Source organism: Aulonocara sp. 'chitande type north' Nkhata Bay, linkage group LG12 (assembly GCF_057382095.1).
Source record: "Aulonocara sp. 'chitande type north' Nkhata Bay isolate Kocher_YH1m ecotype deep benthic linkage group LG12, A_spYH_male_GT1.1, whole genome shotgun sequence".
NCBI lineage: Eukaryota > Metazoa > Chordata > Actinopteri > Cichliformes > Cichlidae > Aulonocara > Aulonocara sp. 'chitande type north' Nkhata Bay.
In genome coordinates this window covers 40950548-40971516 of record NC_141355.1, presented here as the reverse complement: position 1 = coordinate 40971516, position 20969 = coordinate 40950548, and the positions used below count along the sequence as shown (strand labels likewise).

Genomic DNA, 20969 nt, shown 5'->3' with positions numbered 1-20969 from the left:
GACAGTTAAGGTCTGTTCTACAAAGCAAACAGACACATTGACACACACTGTGACAGGAAGTTGATCAAACTCAGCCCAGGGTGTGTGCTCAGTACAGAATGGATACGCTTTTCTCTCTTCATTTGTTGTTTCATTTCAATTGAATGAAAGCTCTCCGCCACAGCAATATTTTGATACTCAAGAGTTCAGCTTTGGTTGTTTTCACAGTGATCGACACTATCTGGGAGACTGTCAGTGTGGAAAAAGGAAATCTCTTCAGCAGATGGAAACCAAGTCAGAAGGAGGAAAATCATCTTGAGGAAGGAGGAATCCAGCAAACTGTTATGGAAATATAATTAACAAAGCCTACAGACAACAATGAGCTAACACCTTCTAATAAACACGAGCATGGTTGGGAGAGAGACGCCATGGCGTCCATGCTGACGGCAGTCTCTCTGAGGAGCCAGCCCTGGTTCACATACAGGCAGAAAAAAAGCACTCCACACTGCTTACACCCCTCGACCCTCTCCTCTTACAGGGTCACATAAAGACTCCTCTCAACCAGTCATGGGTTTGAAAAAAGAAGGTGGCTGGAGTCTGTGGTAGCCAGTGCAATCCTCTACACCGTTGCATGCTGGGGGAGCAGGCTGAGGGCCGCAGATGCCAACAGACTCAATAAACTGATTTGTAAGGCCAGTAATGTTTGTGGGGATGGAGCTGGACTCCCTTAAGGTGGTATCAGAGAGGCGAATGTTGTCCAAAATAAAGACAATGTTGGATAATCCGTCCCACCCACTCCATGACATGCTGGTCAGTCACAGGAGCTCGTTCAGTGAGAGACTGAGATTACCCATGATGCACCACTGAACGACACAGGAAATCATTCCTGCCTGTGGCCATCTCCCTGTACAACTCCTCCATCTAACACACTGTATATAGCTACACCGTTTTCGCACACACTCCTCTTCTTCTTCTCATTCAGCTATTTATCAATATGTGATATATATATATATATATATATATATATATATATATATATATATATATATATATATATATATACACATATGCATGTATATACATTGTATATATTGTGTCTATTTCTTACTTAGTGTAGTGTCTGTCTTTGTTACTGTTAAGCTGGAGCACTGTAACCAAAATCATTTCCCCTAGGAATCAATAAAGTATTCTGATTCTAATTCTGATTCTTTAAGTTTGTGAAGATCATCAAGGTGGGTTCTTCATCTTCTTCCTCCCAGGTCCCCTTTTGGGTTGCTTCTTCTTCAAATATTGATCATCATATGATGTGAAATAGAGTGCTGACGTCACAAGGACCAACCTACAGGACTAAGCCTAGAGCAAGTGGAACAATGTTTTGGATTCACTGTTGACGGCGTGTTTTATTCTTTTTTCAAACCATCAGTCTTCTCTTCCCAAAATCAGTAACATCCCCAAAGAGTGTCCCATCATCACTGATTTGATAAAGGCCCAGCTGGAATGTTTTAGAGCTTCCTTTACAAATCTGTGTTCCTTTGCTTTCCCTCCTCCGGTGCGACTCCCCTTGTCGGACATGATGGCCTGTGTGGCGGGGCGTGGTCTCATCCTGGGGGCTGGCACGGGTGCTGGAGCTGCCTGGACGTCAGCCACTCCCACGCGGTCGAGGGTGGTGGGTGTGGGTGGTGGCGGTGGCCAGGACCCATGCACGAGACGCTGCCACCAGCTCCCTCCATGTGGCCGCCATTTCAGCCACTATTTGGCCCAGCTCCTCCGCCCGGTACCGCGTCTGCCAAGCCCCCATCCCAGGTTCTAGCACCACTGTGAAATATTCACAGTTTCACGCTCTTCAGCATCTTCAGTAATACCGGCCGAAGCTTTCCCGTCACACACACTAACAACAACAGACCGACAAGACCCAGTTCAGACTTTAAGCCGGCGAGGCGTGATTGCTCAGGTGCGTCCCCCTCCCTTGCTGCTGCCCGTCACAGCCTGATTTTGGAAAGAGGTATTTCGCACTGGAGAAGGCCCCTGAAACCCACATCCTGATTTGCTCTGCTTCAGGTTGTGTTACTTTTGTAATGCTTATTGCTGTTTCTGTTGCTGTCGTGGCAAAACTGAGCCTTTTAACTAGCACATCCTCCTCTGGCTTAGTGAGCTTCCTATCGATAGGTTCTTCACCCACTAATCCAATTTCTAAGTCATAAAATAATGTGTGTACGTGCTATGTGTTTACAGAGACCTGGTTCCTCCTCAGCTCCTCCTCCAGCCTTTGCAGGTTCTGCTTCACTTCATCCAGTCGAGGCTCCAAACTGCTGGCATCGCCCATCTGAGGACTTCGTTCATAAACCTCCCTCATCTTCAACAAAGCGTCCCTGAAATGACACAGAACCATTAACACACATGCACACACACGCACAGAGTCCCCCACCAGGACCAACACCCGTCTCACTAATGAGACAGCACTTTGGATCAGCTCCAGACCCAGTTAGCTCCACCTCTGGCGCCACTAAAAACATGAAACTGCTGAGGTTCGCTGATCCAGGGAACAGGTTCAGTTGAAACTGTGATATCAAACTCCAAAGAGAGCGTTAACTTACCATCAGTTACCATTGTAACAGACTCTGTGAACTTGACCTGCTCACTGAATCGGATCCACCCAATCATAGGCTGCCATGAACCAGATCAGAGTCCAGTTAAAGATTGGGACAGATACAAAACATAACAGGATCATGGATTCACATGGGATCGGGCTGGATCCAGTTCAGCTCTGGTCATTTCCAGGTCATCCTGTCCAGCTCAGTTCTGTTTCTGGTCACAGCGGATTATTTCGATCTCTGTTCCTGATTTAAACGTCTGACACTGAAGCAGCAAAAGTGTGAGCACTAGAAAGTTTGCTCTACAAAACCTGCGCTGGCAAACAGTAGAGGGGCTGTAATCAATTTCAGATCACATTAATGATTAATTGCACTACTGAACAATTAAAAACTATCTCTTAGGTTTATCTTAGATCTCAGGTTTAAATATCTATCCTTTAAATTAAGGGAGGAGACTACGGAGCGCACACATTCCCAGACCTCTGATGTTGAACTTCTACAACTGTGCCATCAGCAGCGTCCTGACGCATGGATTTCTAGTGTGGTTCCCCAGCTGCACCAAGGCCGACCAGCAAGCACTCCAGCGGGTGGTGAAAGAAGCTGGCAGAATTATTGGAACAATTCTGCCAGAGATTAGTAATATCTTCCCCACTCGCTGTCTGAGGAGGGTGCACAGTATCCTGCGGGACCAACATCACCCTGCACGCCACCTTTTCCACCTGCTGCCCTCAGGGAGAAGGTACAGGTCTATACAGGCCAGAACATCCAGACTGGCCAACAGCCTGTATCCACAGGCTGTGAGGCTCCTGAATTCTGCCCCCCTCCCCTCTCTGCCCCCCTCTCACGGACAATAACCTAATCCAACTTCTTAAATAGCACTGAACTGGTTTGCATTGGTGCATTATATCTTTATTCTCTCTCCCCCCTCTTTCTTAAATAGACAACCATCATATCTCACAGTACAATAATATTGAACGGGTTGCATTGTTGCATTTTGTCATGTTTCTCAGGTCTTTGTCTGAATGTCCTATGAACATTACCTGTCTTGTTCTCGTGTTGTTGCTAAGGATTGTCTCATTGCACTGAAGCCACACTGGGTTAAATATTTACACTTGGGTTTTAAGGGGTATTTGTTTTCGGGTTGTACAGAAGCCCCAAACGCAATTTCATTGTTCTTTGACAATGACAATAAATAAATAAATACTTGAAATACTTCTGTTTACAGAAAAAAATTAAAACCCACAGATTCCATTAAAGTGTATCTGATCAATTCATGCAGAAAGTTTGTTCTAAGAACATGACAAGACAATTACTCATGAGCACGCAACATTCAACATTTATTGTGCCATCTTAGTCATCTGAGAAACAGAAAAATCAGTGACATAGCTCATCAGGCTCACAATCCATCAAAACTCATAGGTTGCTCCCTGTGAAACAATAAATTTGAACTTGGTCTTGAGCCCAGTTTGGGTGAAGACAGATTGGGTGATTAAGTTTGAATAAATTCTGACCAATACTCTAGAAGCAGTAGCGATTCTTGTGAATTGTGGACAGCTGGTCAACAGAATCCTCACCATGGCATGAACTCATCAGACTTTCAACAGGATGAGATAAAAACTGTTAAAATTAACAACATAAAGTCTGCATTATTGTAATGTATCAACGGGACACTTGCTATATTAGAAAAATTATTCTTTACATTTGCAAAATGTTTAAACTTCATTGTGCTCAGGCACACCTGTAAGCATAAAACATGAAATATTAAAATAGTACAAAACCTTTACTGTTAAGTGACAGTAAAGATCAGTTTATAACATGTAGACATCAAACTCTTGTATTTGTCTTCATTTACAACTGCAACAAATTCTACAGAACCAATTGCTCTGAAAATGAGTACATGCTTCTGAAACATTTGATAATATGAATATTTCAGAAACATCGTTTGAGTCTGCTCAATTGCAAAACAAAGGAAAAACTACTGACTTGCATGAGATAAGCATGTGCAGAGTCCACCATTGTATTGTTGTTCACATAAGTTTCTTAAACCATGAACAATGGAGTGATTGTCTAATCTGGAATGCAAAGTCTGGTCATTTATTGATATACAAAAGTGAAAATGGGAGCTTGCAAGTATAAAAAAAACAAACAGTAAAATAAAAACTGTCCTTAACACTAAGGCAATTGTATGCTGTGAGCATACAATTACAGTTCTGCATGGCTTTCCGCAAGAGTCTGTTTCTTAGACCATGCACAAGTGAGGAGCACTGCCTTCCACCAATGTTCAATAGGATGTTCTGAATGACTTCAAAGGTGTCCTTAAGTTCCGTTGAATAGTCTATGTTGAGGGCAAAAAGAAGGCCCATCGGCATGGAAATGACACTCGAGACATCCCTCAGATTAGACAGGATTACTGCCGCCTCAATGACAACCAACACATCGATGATGTCTTCTTCTTTCACCATCACAATGCCAACCTTCATCCTCTTAGTAAATGTGTCTTCAATACCCGTCAGCTATGAAAGGGTTCAAAGACAAAAAAATAATATACACAATTACAAATACACAATAGAAGAAGAGCCATACTGATGCTTTGGATGATGCTGATTGGCTTTGGGTAACACTTATTAGTTGTTAAAAAATTTTCAGAATGAGATATGCACCACCATGTTACAAATCCATTTCTTGCTTTAAACAAAGACCATGTTCATAAATAACAGAGCATGTCTTCAATTGCAGAATGCAAACAAAAATGTAAATTTAAATTTACTTATTCGAAATATTGGCTGTGCTCTGAGCCAAATGTGACTGAGAATACATGAAATGTGCAAACTGGAGCTAAACTACAGGATCAGAATGTGGCTCCACAGACAATGCTTCTTTAATCAGTAAGAGTTTATTTTTTCCCCTTATATTAACAGCATGAAAAAAGAGCACATAGACATGGATGGACAGGTTGCATAACTGGCACTGAATATCAGCATCCACCTTTACCCAGCTGTCCAATGACTTTGACTCTCAGTAACCTTTAATTGCTTACCCAGTTTACACAGTCTCTTTTCCAGGGTCCAGGACATTTCACCAAAGTATTGCCCCCCACAGCTGTAGCAGCCACTGCAACCCCTTAAATATCCTAATATCTCTGGCATTACAATATACAATGTGAGAAATCAAACACAAAGCAGAACAGTACAGCAGCGAAATGTCAAAGACCCTGGTGAAGACATGAATAAACACAAGAAACTAAGAATATAAATGCTAGTTTGTCAGTTAGTTTCTCTGAAACCCAGACCAAATCCAATGTCACAGATCTCATAATAACACATTTGGTGAGGAAAAGCATACATGTAAAAATTAATCGCTAGATTCATCAATTAGGAAAATCATCGCTTTGCCCAGCCCTAGTGGGGAGTACAGGCAGAATTTTTTTTAAATGCTTTGAGACTCAAATTTAAGCAAACCATCATCTGAGGCCCATTAGAGAAAACACAAACACACAAAAGCAAATAAACAAAAAGATGCACTTTACCTGCCGTTCAGTGAACAATAAGCTCTGTCTTGAAATATTTTAAAGTAGAATGAGTGTAAAAACAACTCTTATGTGATGTAAAACTTTAGTAAATGTGGGATGTAAAAGAACACTGATTAAAAGTAACAATTTTCTTATTCCTCAGATGTTTACCTTGATGAGCAATATACTGCCTCAAAGTTACACAACAGGCTTTTTACATTAAAGCCAGCAAGTCCATTACATACTCCTTCTGTGACCACATGATCTCTTAAATTAACCTGTAAGGCTTTTTTAGATCTGAAATACTGTCCACATTCTGTGTATGTGCAGGGAAGTGGACAGCAATTTCCACAGAAAAGTGCAAAGTTTGCAAGTCCACCTCATTTAAATGACAAAAACAGATGTGATCATCTAGACCTGTGAAAATAAAGTACCCTGACACTAAAATCGTTATATCATTTGTTCTACAGAGCTATTAAATTACAATATAATCTGTGGTGTTTCCAGTATGAAAAAACCCCCACAAAAGGTAACTTACCATTTGACTCCATTGGCAAGAACAAATGCCCGGCATCAAGTTTGGCTTCACAGATCTAAAATAAGTAAAATAAAAATATATGTTATAATTGTATTGTTGTTGCCATTTATGCTGTTTGCTAATTTTCTGACATATAAACAATGTTAGTTTTGTTACAATACGGGGAATGCAGTTAAATTAAAAGTTAAATTATGCAAACAAACAAAAAATCAGAAACAACCCAAGGGACTTCCAAAAATCAGTGTCTCTGATGCCAATTATTTTATCACTACAACTCTTTTAGTATGGAAACTCACACAATTTGGTCAAACTGATCACAAGAGTTCAAAAGTAAGTTAAAATGGAGCTGTTGTTAAGCATTAAGCATTTCAGGGTAAGAAATAACTGCACAATATAATTACTGCAAGAAATAAACACACTGGAGGACTATCTGATAAAAAAAACTAATATAATGCTGGTCTGTAGATCATATTGTAACGATGGTTAAGTGTTATTGTACAGTGAGATGTTGGTGATCTCTGCACACTGTTGTTGTTCCTTTAAGATTCATGTTTGGTTGTGGTGTACAGGAAGGGGTGGGTGGGACCTGGTTGTTCTGTGTGTGTGCCAGGCTGAAGAGAGGTGGAGTTCGAGAGCGCTTCCCCCTGAGTTAACAACCCGCTGGCTTATGTGCCAAATAAACGGACAAACTGAGACCCCAACCGTCTGGTTCTTGTGAAGGTTACATTGGTGTCAGAAGTGAAGAAAGAAAAAAGAACCCCAGAACGCCCGACACCCTGTTGCTGGCGACGCTTGCCGTTACGAGACGAGGATGTTGCCGGGCAAGATTAAGAAGGAGACGGAGGAGAGGGAGGTTCGTCCGCGCTCGCCCGCCCATGGAGTGAGGGAAACGGCGCTGCGGCTGTCTGCCGAGGCTGGATTTTCTCCAGGTTTGACTAGGCTCGGGAACTGTTCGCACAGCGGCCGCGATTCCGGCGGGAAGGAGTCGACCTCGCTTGGCGCGCCGTCACGTGATGTAAACAAACATGGCGGCGCCCAGCAAGCTGCAGCGAATATAAAAACGCCTAAGTTCAGCGGCAAGACGCCATGGGAAGTGTTTATCGCACAGTTCGAGCTGTTAGCTGTCGCAGCTGGCTGGTCTGAGGAACATAAAGCTCTCCAACTGGCTTTGTGCCTGTGTGAGGATGCAGCTGCATGCCTGCTGCTGCTGACCGAGGAGCAGAGGGGAGATTATAATGCTCTGGTCGGAGCACTTCAGAGGCGCTTCGGGCAGTATAACCAACCAGTGCTGCTGAGGTCGGAGTTCCACAACAGACGCAGATTGCCAGGCGAGCCCCTCCGCATTTTGGCCCATGAAATCGAGTGCCTTTGCCGGAGGGCGTATGACAGCATGCCACCATCAGTGCAAGCGGAGTTAGCTCGGGACCAGTTCCTGCAGGCCCTGAGCCCTAAAGAGCTCCGTATGCAAACTCAGCTTGCTCGGCCAGCCACACTCAGTGCAGCCCTGGAGCTAGCGTTGGAGAGGGAGATGCTTGCAGGATCCTCTGGGGGCGCTGATGACGCACACGTGGTGAGGGCTGTGTCAGCACCTGTGGAACAGATGGAGACGCCAGCGGGCTTGTGCAGTTTGGTACAGGCGGCTTCGCTGCAGTCGCCTTCCCCTCGGGCTGGCCCACACCGCCGACCACAGAGCTGCTGGGGATGTGGACAACCCGGACACCTCATCAGGCAGTGCCCCAAGCTTGCAGCGGTTCAGGGAAACGCCCACGGGCCCGTGTAGGCGGGAGTACACGGGCCTGGGAGAACGACCGCCACCTCCACCCGGTGCGGCCATCGCTGTGGGCTGGACCCAGGTTGGCGGCTTTTGCCATGTTCCAGTGACGATCGCGGGGGTGTCCTGTACGGCCCTGCTGGACACGGGGTCCAATGCAACGCTGGTCCGACCCGATATTGTCCCAACCGGAGCTGCTGTGCAACCGACTAATGTGCAACTTAAGACTGTGACCGGTGATCTGGCCCCAATGAGAGGGAGGGGAGTGTTCCAGTTCAAGGTGGGGGACCTCGGTGTGTCTTATGCTGCCTGGGTGGCTGACGTGCAGGACGCCTGCATCCTTGGGCTGGATTTTTTACGAGCCATTGGCGGTGTACTGGACTTAGGCAAAGGCTTCCTCGTAACCCCTGATGGGAAGAAGGTGCCGCTTATTCCTCCCCCGGTCTGCACAGCATCTGCCGCGGCGTCCACCTCCACCGCAGAGACCGCTGCAGACCCGCCAGCAGAACAGCGAGCGGAGGAGGAGGAGGAGAGGCTCTTAGCAGTGAGGAGTATCTGGTCAAAGAACTGTGAGGGGCTGACTCCACAGCAGCAAGAGAGTCTATGGCAGGTACTAAAAGAGTTTAGTGACATTTTTGCCCTGAAAGAAAGTGATGTTGGCTTGACACACTTGGTAGAGCACGTCATTGAGACCGGGGATGCCCAGCCTATTAAAGTGCGCCCACGCCGCCTGCCCCTGGCTCATCAGGAGGCTGCGGACAGAGAGTTGTGTGAAATGATGAAGGCGGGCATCATAGAGCCATCTGATAGCCCGTGGGCCTCCGCGGTGGTGATGGTGCCTAAGAAAAAAAGTCCTAGGATGCGTTTCTGTGTGGACTACAGACCACTCAACAAAGTGACGAAGGACTCTTACCCCCTTCCCAGGATTGATGAGTCTCTCGACTTAGTAGCCGGGTCCTCCTGGTTCTCCACCCTGGACCTGCGGAGTGGCTACTGGCAGGTGCCACTGTCCCCGGAATCCAGACCGAAGACAGCCTTCTGCACTAACAGGGGACTATGGCAGTTCAAAGTCCTGAGCTTTGGTCTTTGCAATGCTCCTGCGACCTTCGAGAGGCTTATGGACAGTGTGCTGGCTGGCGTCCCACGGCAACGGTGTCTGGTTTACCTGGATGATCTTCTAGTGCACGGGAGCTCCTTTGATGCTGCCCTGGATGCCCTGAGACAAGTGTTGGAGAGGGTGGCAGCTGCAGGCCTGAAGCTGCACCCCGACAAGTGCCACTTCATGAGGAGGGAGGTGGAGTTTCTGGGCCACAAGCTGGGTCGTGAGGGCATCAGCACGTTGGAGGAAAAAATTCACACCATTACCGAGTGGCCCACACCAGCAGACCAGAAACAGCTCAAAAGCTTCCTAGGACTGGCGTCTTATTACAGGAGGTTTGTGAAGGGCTTTTCCTCCATAGCCGCACCACTCTTCCACCTGCTGCAGAAGGACCGTGACTTCATCTGGACCCGGGACTGTCAGCAGGCGTTCGACACCCTCCGCAAATCGCTGACAGAGTCCCCAGTCCTCGCCCCCCCTGACCCCGCCCTGCCTTTTGTCCTGGACACTGACGCAAGTAATGTGGGGCTGGGAGCGGTGTTGTCGCAGGTTGGGCCGGAAGGGGAGAAGGTGGTGGCGTACTTCAGCCGGGTCCTGAACAGGAGTGAGCGGCGCTACTGTGTCACACGACGAGAGCTGTTGGCTGTGGTGGCGGGGGTGAGACACTTTAAGTACTACCTGTGCGGCACAGCATTTGTTATCAGAACTGATCATGCTGCCCTTCAGTGGCTGATGTCTTTCAGGGAGCCAGAGGGACAGGTGGCTCGCTGGCTGGAGGAGCTCCAAGCCTTCAATTTCACTGTGGAGCACAGAGCAGGGACGCACCATTCTAACGCAGACGCCCTCTCTCGTCGCCCATGTGCTGCAGCTGGCTGCCGTTACTGTGAGAAGCGAGAGGAAATAGAGCGGGAACTCACGACAATAGACGGAGCAGCACAGCTCGCCTGCAGGGCTCTTCTGATGGTGGATGCAGCGGAGTGGAGGGCACGGCAGGAACAAGACATGGACCTGCTGCCGGTCCTGCAGTGGCTGGAGAAGGGGGAGCAACCCCTTTGGGATGAGGTCACTGGGTTTTCCATCTGTACCAGGGGGCTATGGGCCAAGTTTGCAGCTCTCAGGCTGAAGGAGGGGGTGTTGGAGCGTGCCTGGAAGGATCCTGCCACGGGGGAGGAGAGGTGGCAGGTTGTGGTGCCAAGGTCGCTGAGGTCAGCTGTGCTGGAAGCCTGCCATGGGAGCACTGGCTCCGGCCACTTTGGGGTCTCCAAGACTCTCCGCCGCCTCCGCCAGGGCTATTACTGGGGTCAACAGCGGAGGGACGTGGAGGACTTTTGCCGCAGCTGTGATGCATGTTCCTCACACAAAGGGCCACAGGACCAGTCCCGGGCTCAGCTTCAGCAGCAACCAGCAGGAGCCCCAATGGAGCGAGTAGCTGTGGACGTCATGGGCCCATTTCCTCGCACAGACAGAGGAAACCGCTATGTTCTTGTGGCCATGGACTATTTTACCAAGTGGCCGGAAGCATACGCCATCCCAGATCAGGAGGCTGAGACGGTCGCTGATGTATTAGTGGAGGGGATGTTCAGCCGCTTTGGAACAGCAGAGACCCTCCACAGTGACCAGGGGCGTAACTTTGAGTCCAAGGTATTTGCTGCCATGTGTGAACGCCTTGGGACTAAGAAAACCCGCACCACCCCACTTCACCCCCAAAGCGATGGGCTGGTGGAAAGGTTTAACAGGACGCTGGCCCAGCAGCTAGCCATCCTTACCTCAGAACACCAACGGGACTGGGATTACCATCTTCCCCTTACCCTCATGGCCTACAGGTCGGCAGTACAGGACTCCACCCAATGTACGCCTGCCCTGCTCATGTTAGGGAGAGAGCTGAGAACTCCTGCAGAGTTGGCTTTTGGGAAGCCCCCGGACGCGCCAGAGGCACCACCGGGCCGGGACTACGCAAGGAAGCTGCAGGACCGGCTGGATTCTGCACATTCCTACGCCCGAGAGCAGCTGGCGAAGGCAGGCCTGCGCCAAAAGAGGAATTACGACATCACCACTAAGGGGAGGCACTTCCATGCTGGGGAGCTGGTGTGGGTCTACAGCCCAAAGAGGAAGAAGGGACGGTGTCCTAAACTGGATAGCAGCTGGGTGGGGCCTTGCAGCGTCCTAGAGCGAGTAGGGGAGGTTGTTTACAGGGTGCAGTTGCCTCCTAGGGGGAGGATAGTAGCGCTGCACAGAGACCGGATGGCCCCCTACAGAGGGCAGTCCCTCCCCTCCTTTCCAGAGGGACGTGTACAGAGCGTCCGTGACCCTGCTCAGAGGGGCCCCCGACCGGGGCTGCGTTCCCCTCCCTCGGACTCTCCACCCCAAAGCCCCGAAGCTCCGCGTCCACCTCAGGGGCTCAGGAGGTCAAGGAGGGAACGTAGGCTACCACCCCGCCTCAGAGACTGTGTCGTTCCCTCGGGGACGAGGAACTTATTGCTGGGGGGGCAGTGTAACGATGGTTAAGTGTTATTGTACAGTGACATGTTGGTGATCTCTGCACACTGTTGTTGTTCCTTTAAGATTCATGTTTGGTTGTGGTGTACAGGAAGGGGTGGGTGGGACCTGGTTGTTCTGTGTGTGTGCCAGGCTGAAGAGAGGTGGAGTTCGAGAGCGCTTCCCCCTGAGTTAACAACCCGCTGGCTTATGTGCCAAATAAATGGACAAACTGAGACCCCAACCGTCTGGTTCTTGTGAACGTTACAATATTTTGTCTCAGTCCTCAATGCACTTTCACAGCTTAGCATGCAGCAGTAAATAACAACTTAAGTGATTACATAGGAGTAAACAGATAACAACAAGCACAGGAGTCCTGCCAAATAGTTCTTTTTGAACCCAGCCAGTTATTGGAAATATTGCCAAAATGAACTTCCACCAAAATACAACAGCCTGTGAACTTCAAAGAAATTTACAAGTACAGAGACAATGTGAAATAAGCTATATTAATTAGCTGAGTTAGCTTGCTAATATCGCAACAGTGGTTGAGTGTACAACCTTAAAGCTAGCGGCACAATACTTTTGATTTGGTCAGTGCTACCCATAAAAAGGCCATATTTCAGTTTATTAGGTTAAGTTTGGTCATGACACACAAGCTGGACCTTGTCGGCTAAAGTTATATTAGCTAAAGCAAAGATTTTGGTAAAAGAAAAAAAACACACATCATGCCATAGATTCAAAACATGTTCCAACTTTTGTAGCTCTCTTTCCTTGTAATTATAACCAATGTTACTCACCTTGAAAGCAGATTCCAAAGAAGACGATTAGAAAATGTCCAAGTAAAGTGAGCATGTCGTTAACCGCCAATTCTCCATGATGCACCTCGATAGCAGTCACATGAGGCAGTTTTGAATCCTGCTGTGCTCAACTTCCCCATATTGTCAAGTTCACATAAGTTGCTGATTTAGCTGGACATGAGTTTTCGAGTCAGCTTTTTTTGGTGTAATTGGGACGTTTTTAACTTGTAATTTTGTGCTATAACAACAACTTCAGTCATCTATCATCAAACTGATATAGAATAATATGTTACAATAACAAACATCTAGAATTACATTTTACAGTGTAATCAAACCTCTGTAACTTTGCTCTGCTTCACTTCAGCAGCATCAGGTCATGTTCACATGTTGATTCATGGTTTTCTGTTGTTTTTGTTCTACTGCAGAATATTGGTTATCTGCTATAAAAAGCCAGGCCAGGAAAATCTGCTTCACGTTTTTCTGTTTTATCCTCAGTGACACAAAGAGATCTGCTGTGATGTTCACACCTCTGATAAAGTCTCACAAGTTTTTTTTATAGATCTAAAAAATATGGAGGTGTGGCACCCCGAGTATTTTGAGCATCAAGAACAAGTCTGAGATGCGTTCCTTGTGTGTTCATGTACAGCGCCCCCCCCATATCATCTTTTTTGCTATTTGTTGTGACACTAGTTTGCATCATAGCACAGAGGGAAAAGCTCATTTGCTCCCACCTGATGTGATGTTTAGGTGGGAGCAAATGGGGCGATATTTAGGTTCGCCAGTAGGTGGCAGTGGCGGTTCAAACGGGTGACTGGCAAAATTATCCCTCACAAAAGTAACGCAGGCCAGTTTTTGTAATGGAAGCCGTCAATAACACTGAACTGTTTTGCTGTGTTTCAGGTGATAGCAATATACAAGCACTACATATATTTATGTAAAGTTTGGAGTGTAATTCTTGTTTTATATGGTAAGTGAATAAGAGAGTTGTTTCAAGTTATTCGTGGGTAACACAAATAACGTTTGTGCGCTAGCTAAGTCACCACCTCATACTGTGACTTGTACTGTAAGAGTGCTGCTGTGATGTGGTGCTGTGTAAATAACACTGAGTTGAACAGAAAATGGAATCAGATCAGTGTGTGTGTCTGTGTGTGCGCGGTGTCTGTGTGTGTGTCCGTGTCTGTGTGTGCGGTGTCTGTGTGTGTGTGTGTGTCCGTGTCTGTGTGCGCGGTGTCTGTGTGTGGGTGTGGGTGTCTCTGTGTGTGTGTGTCTGTGTGTGTGTCTGTGTGTGCGCAGTGTCTGTCCGTGTGTGTGGGTGTCTGTGTGTCTGTGTGTGCGCGGTGTCTGTGTGTGTGTGTGTCTCTGTGTGCGCGGTGTCTGTGTGTGTGTCTGTGTGTGCGCAGTGTCTGTCCGTGTGTGTGGGTGTCTGTGTGTCTGTGTGTGCGCGGTGTCTGTGTGTGTGTGTGTCTCTGTGTGCGCGGTGTCTGTGTGTGTGTCTGTGTGTCTCTGTATGCGCGGTGTCTGTGTGTGTGTGTGTGTGTCTGTGTGTGCGCGGTGTCTGTCCATGTGTGTGTGTCTGTGTGTGTGTGTGTCTGTGTGTGCGTGTCTGTCCGTGTGTGTGGGTGTCTGTGTGTGTGTGTGTCTGTGTGTGTGTGTCTGTCCGTGTGTGTGTGTGTCTGTGTGTGCGCGGTGTCTGTCCATGTGTGTGTGTCTGTGTGTGTGTGTGTCTGTGTGTGCGTGTCTATCCGTGTGTATGGGTGTCTGTGTGTGTGTCTGTGTGCGTGTCTGTCTGTGTGTGAGTGTGAGTCTGTGTGTGTGTCTGTGTGTGCGTGTCTGTGTGTGTGTGTCTGTGTGTGTGTCTGTGTGTGCGTGTCTGTGTGTGCGTGTCTGTGTGTGTGTCTGTGTGTGCGTGTCTGTGTGTGTGTCTGTGTGTGTGTCTGTGTGTGCGTGTCTGTGTGTGCGTGTCTGTGTGTGTGTCTGTGTGTGTGTGTCTGTGTGTGCGTGTCTGTGTGTGTGTCTGTGTGTCTGTGTGTGCGTGTCTGTGTGTGTGTCACCTCTGCTCGCGCTCTCTCTGTATCTCCTGGTTGATGTTAATGATGCGGCCCTGAAGTTTCTTGCGTCTCTGTTCAGGAGGAAGATGGCTGCAGTCGGCCGGACTCGAGCCCTGCAGCATCAACACACTCGTTAAACATCAGTAAGTCGAAGGCTCAAACACACCTGGACGTCTCTGACAGGTGAGATACTGACCAGTTTGAGTGACAGCTGTCCGGTCAAAGAGGCGAGCAGAAAGAAAGACAACAGATGTCATCATGAATGTTCCAGGCGACTATGTGTGCGTGCACAACAGCTTGCACTGCAGCAGTTAGTGTAGGAAACAGTACGTAGTAGACAGTGCCTAACACAATTATTAGTCATAAAAACTCAAACAATTTAGAAATTTGTGATCAATGTGTTTGAAACTATTTTTTATTTTTTTAGAGAAATTGAATCAGTGTTTTAAAGCTGCTAGGGGCGACCGTGGCTCAGGGGGTTGGGAAGCGCATCTGTAACCGGAAGGTTGCCGGTTCGATCCCCGGGCTCTCTGTCCTGGTCGCTGTGTCCTTGGGCAAGACATGTTACCCTACCGTCTACTGGTGTTGGCCAGAGGGGCCGATGGCGCGATATGGCAGCCTCGCTTCTGTCAGCCTGCCCCAGGGCAGCTGTGGCTACAACCGTAGCTGCCTCCACCAGTGAGTGAATGAATAGTGGCATTGTAAAGCGCTTTGGGTGCCTTGAAAAGCGCTATATAAATCCAATCCATTATTATTATTTGGCAATCAAATAAACATCTGAGTGTCATTTGGTTTCTTCATCAATTATAAACATAATAATGATGATGATTATAATATTGTAGCATTAAAATATCACGTAGATTAAAGTGCATGCTGCTGGATTAACCATCACAGAGACATAAATATGACTTTAGTTTGTGGTGTAAACCTCACAGCAGCTTGACTCCAATATGTGTTATAGTATTTAAGATATAACGTAGTATTTCATGTAGTACAGTATGCAGTACATCTTGTACCCCTCTCTTGAGGCTGCGCAGACACTGCTTCCTGGTTCTGTAGCCAGAGGTCATGAGGTCATTCAGCCGCTGTGTGATTGGTTCTCGGGTGGCTGTGGCTGTGGGTGGGGACTGGGGACTGTTGGCCATGCCCCCGGGTGAAGGAGAGGTTGGGGGTGGGGGTGGAGGCTGGCGGGGGGAGGACAGGAGGGTCAGCAACTGAAAGGAGAGAAAAGGACCTGAGTACAGCCAGGTGATTCCTCCAGGTGTGTCTCATCTGCACCTTGTGTGTGTGTGTGCGCGTATACCTTGGTTTTTCGGATGAAGGGCCACAGCTTTCTGCTTTGTCTCCGCTCCTCTGTCCGGTTGTCGAGGTAACTGGATTCAGAGATGCTCCGCCTCATGGTGGCGCTGTAGTCTTCAAATTCGACATCACCCGGGGGGTCGAATCCTGATTTATACACCTCCACCACCTGACGGGTGTCCTGAAAGGACATTCACCACATAACATCAGCTAACCTTTGACCTTTACATCCCATATTGGCGTGTTTATGAAGGCACATTTTGGAGTTCCTTCATTAGAAACATATCTGCAGATGCACACCCTCCCGCACCTCAGTTAGAAGGTTAAAGGTCAAAGTTCATGACAGCAGAGTAAGAAAGCTGGACTTTTGTCAAAGCCGGGAAGGCTCCTAAAGACCGCTGCCTAAGCAAAACCCTGTAGTGATCCCGTACATGTCAGGAGTATCGGAGCAGCTGAGACACACTTTTTCTAAACACGACGTCTCTGTGATTTAAACACTCAAAACACGCTGCGCCAAAAACTGGTCGACCCCAAGGATCATGGTGCACGCTGTTAAGTGCAGGAGGATTGCCAGGATTTATACATCGGGGAAACCAAACAACCTCTGGCGGAGAGGATGGCACAACACCGAAGAGCCACCTCGTCAGGCCTGGACTCTGCAGTCTGTTTACACCTACAGGCCAGTGGACACTCTTTCAAGGATGAGGATGTAACATCCTGGACAGGGAGGAACGCTGGTTTGAGGGCAGAGTCAAGGAGGCCATTTACGTGAAAAGGGAAAGACCAGGGCTAATGCGCACGCAGCGACCGGCAGTGAGTGAGAGCTTGGCATCCTAAGTTTTTACGTTTTTAAGTTCTTATCGTTTCTTTTTGTTTCTATCGCTGGCATGTGTTTTGGTTGAAGGAAGTGACAGTTTTCTTACAAAGTGACGCTCCACAACAGTGAGAACGTCATGGATTCTTTTTTCTTCATTGTGGTTGGATTTCTACTGTGCTGGCTTGTTTCCGATGATGTGGGCGAGGCCGTGAGTCAGCTGAGGATTGTTTGCTCCCGCGACGAGCTGTTACAACTTAACTTACCGTATGATGGTAAGGACCTCACCTCATGTATGCCGGATTTTATACATAGAGACTCTAACAGAACGAGTGAGAAGAGGAAAAGAGGGAGACGTGGAGGTGTTAAATTGCGTCTGAGGAGACAACAGGTCAGTCTGTTTCCCCTGCCGTCTGTTATCCTTGGAAATGTTCAGTCTCTTAGGAACAAGCTGGATGAACTCCAGGGAAACGTCAGGTTCCAGAAAGACTTCAGGGACAGCTGAGTGATGGTTTTTTCCGAGACATGGCCGACGGAGCTGGAGCTGGACCAGGACCAGGACGCCGATTTTTCAGTTGACGGTTTTGGAGCTCCCTTTCGCCGGGATCGGGATGCACGGGTAACAAGGAAATCTCAAGGAGGGGGAGTATGCTTGTATGTGAACAAACGTTACTGTAGCGCTGTGACTGTTAGAGAGTGTATTTGTACACCAGATGTTGAACTTTTATCCGTGTCGCTGCGCCCTTTTTATCTCCCTCGTGAGTTTCCACAACTTTTTATTACCATAGCTTACATTCAGGACTCACCCCGCCTCCACCTGCAGCATCATCTCAGACGTAGTGCAGAAGCTGCAGGCGGTCTCTCCTGACGCCCAAACTTTATAATGGGGGACTTTAACCATGTCTCTCTTGAATCAACTTTGGGCAATCTGTATCAATATGTATCCTGTCCTACCAGACGGGATAAAATGTTGGACCTTTGTTACGGATCGGTGAAGAATGCTTATAAATCCCTCCCGCTTCCTCCTCTGGGATCTTCTGACCATAACTGTGTGCATCTCAGTCTTAAAACGAGAGAAGACAAAGACTAAGGATGTTGACATATGGTCAGAAGAATCTGTGCTTACAGATTGGGAAGTTTTTATTCAGTCTTGTGGAGATGATCTCGACGCTTTGGTGGATGTTACTAGCTCTTATGCAATATTTTGTAAAGACATGATTATACCCCGTAAGCGCGTTAAAGTCTATGTTAACAATAAGCCGTGAGTCACTAAAAGCGTCAAATCCTGTTTAAGGAAAAAGAGACAGGCCTTTAAAGAGGGGGCTGTTACTGATTTTCAGACAGCCACCAAGGACCTGAAAATCGAGCTCTTGAAAGCAAAACAGAACTACAAAAACCTTCTTGAAAGCAAATGTGCTGCAAAAAATTTTGGGTCTGCCTGGACTTGTATGAAAACCATAGCAGGGTTCCAAAATCCCCAGAGCAGCAGTCAGATCATCTTAGATGGTTTTAATTCAGACAGAGATTTGCAAACGCTTTAAACATGTTTTATGCTCGTTTTAGTTCTTCTGATTTCAGCGAGGATATTTCTGAACTGAAACAGAAACTGAGAGATACTCAGTACTTTATCATTGAACTCAGCGATGTTAAAAAGGCCTTTCATACTGTCAATGTGAACAAGAGCCAGGGTCCTGATAATATTAGTGGCCGCCTAATTAAATCTTGTGCTGATAAACTCAGTCCTATATTTCAGGTTATTTTGAATAAATCCTTGCAAACACAACATGTGCCCTCTCTTTGGAAAGAAGCAGTCGTGGTTCCTGTCCCTAAATCTAGTCGTCCAACAATTCTAAACGACTTCAGGCCTGTTGCCCTCACTTCAGTTGTCATGAAAGTCTTTGAAAAAATCATCAGAAATGTGATTATGAAAGAGACTGAACATCAGCTGGATCCAATGCAGTTTGCATATAGGCCCAACAGAGGAGTGGAGGACGCACTTTTGACTTCACTAAATCTGATTCTTAAACATGTACAGAGTAAAGGGACTTTTGCAAGACTTCTTTTCATTGACTTTTCTTCGGCTTTTAATACAAAACAGCCCCATATTTTAATTAAAAGACTTTTAGATCAGTTTCGTTCTTTTATTTTGTCCTTTTGTTTGGTGGCATGGTTCGGTCAGACCTCTGTCACAGAGAAAAACTCTCTGAATCAGATAGTGAGATGGTCCAGTCGTCTGATAGGTGAGCCACAGTCTTGTTTAGCCTCCCTGTACTCCAAGCAGGTACAGAGGATGGCTTTATCAATCCTTAAAAATGGTTCCCATCCTCTAAGGGGTGAATTTCAGCTTCTTTCCTCAGGACGGAGGTTTCTATTTCCGAGATGCAGGACAAAGCGTTATAAAAATAGCTTTGTCCCCGTTGCTGTCACTGAATTAAATAAGAACTGTTTTTGATTCGAAATATTAAATTACTATATATGTGCTACAGGGAGGTTTATATCTTTATTAGGTATGTTTGTTTTTGAAGGGATGCCAAATGCTATCATTTTGTCTGTAAAGCAAATTTACCTTGCCTATGGGTATAAATAAAGTTACCTTGACCTTGATCTCTGTATCCAGGAGGGGGCCTAAGGGTACATCTGTCACCATCTTACAATGCTGTGATTGCAGCCATTCCCCAACTCTCTGTGAATGGTAAATGATCATAAACTGACCTCACAGCCCATTGTTCATTCAGTGCTGCTAGTGTCAGTCATTGTGCAAATGTCCTGTTTATAAGGTTGAAACCTGCAGTCAGCTGAGACTGAAGACGTCATCTGATGATGATGAAACATTTCTCTCACTGAACAGAACCAGATGGACAGAATCAGCCTTTTGAGATTGAACAAGTGTGGCTGTTTGGAAGGAGAAAGCCTCTCCTCTAAGAAGAGCGTGGCAGAATTGGGTTAGGATTGCAAAGCTGCATCAGAACAAAGCACAGGACTTCTGGAACAGACAAAACCAGAGTGGAAGTCGGAGAACCCAGAGACACGTGCAAACTCAGCACACAACCTGGCCAGATGGTGGCGTTAGATATTCCCTTTCCACCCGCCATGCTCGCTGGCGTGTTTCTTGTGAGTTTACTCATCTAACCAAATTCAGTCTGAAGGGTCGATGGACTCAAGGACATCAACACGGTCACATCGGAACTTCTAGGGAGAAAACTAGATATCCAGATGTGCACATGGAAATAACCTTCAGGGCAAATTAGCCTAATCTAAATCAGGTGTTTGGTTCTGTGGGCAAAGTCCCGGGACTCTCACCTTTCTTGGCTGTATGCTTTCAGCAGCTTCCATCATGGCGTCCAGACAGCGGCTCACAACAGGAAGAACTTTTCTCTCAGCCTCGGCCAACGAACGCATCGCCTCCCCAATCCTCTCGATCCGCCGCTCCTCCATGTCCTGGATACGCTGCAGGGCAGAGGCACATGCCTGAGTACACATCGCCACACTCACTGATGACATCACTGCATAACAGGAAGTCCTACCTGGTAAATTACTGGTACCAGTGTGTGGTAGTGCTGGTGCTGATCCTGGTTAAACTGGTTTAAACTTGTCACGTAGTCTTTCCTGGACTCCTCAGCAGCTTGTTGTTTCTGCTGAGCTGTCTGACGAGCCTGAAAACAGAGAAAACTTTCACACCGATGATTGCCAACGGGAGACGACTCAAAATATGCTTATCAGTGAAGAAGAGACGCACCTTCAGCGAGCAGCGCTGTGATGGACGGACAGACAGAGAGAGACACAGGCAGACAGACAGGACTAAGTATGATGTTAGGGATTAAAATGGACCACAATCAGCTGTTTTATTCAACCCCTGGGTCATAGTTGATAAATAACGTCCAATCATATCACTGCAGGGGTGCTCAAGCTTCGCCCACACTCCCCCTGACAAGAGCTTAGTGTTCTGACCTTCTCTCCATCCGTTTTATTGTCCAGGTCGATTTTGTCGGAGACGTGCTGAGCTCGCTCCGCCTCCTTACAGTCACGTTCGAACCGCCGCTTACTCTGAAA

The 20969-nt window shown here is 47.1% G+C and overlaps 1 protein-coding gene across 3 annotated transcripts in view; it reads right to left on the bottom strand.

The window, feature by feature from the left end:
- Nucleotides 1-20969, bottom strand: part of fnbp1a (formin binding protein 1a) — a 40797-nt gene that overhangs the window by 5308 nt on the left and 14520 nt on the right. For 2 of the 3 annotated variants that reach the window (XM_086257950.1, XM_086257951.1), the window contains exons 6-14: nt 20868-20963; nt 20656-20670; nt 20444-20572; nt 20220-20366; nt 16110-16286; nt 15814-16020; nt 15003-15017; nt 14810-14919; nt 2216-2348 (exon numbers count right to left, since the gene is read on the bottom strand). In XM_086257950.1, coding sequence (XP_086114076.1) covers nt 2216-2348; nt 14810-14919; nt 15003-15017; nt 15814-16020; nt 16110-16286; nt 20220-20366; nt 20444-20572; nt 20656-20670; nt 20868-20963 — 1029 coding nt within the window. The remainder of the gene's footprint in view (nt 1-2215; nt 2349-14809; nt 14920-15002; nt 15018-15813; nt 16021-16109; nt 16287-20219; nt 20367-20443; nt 20573-20655; nt 20671-20867; nt 20964-20969) is intronic. The other variant, XM_086257952.1, reaches the window with a different exon arrangement.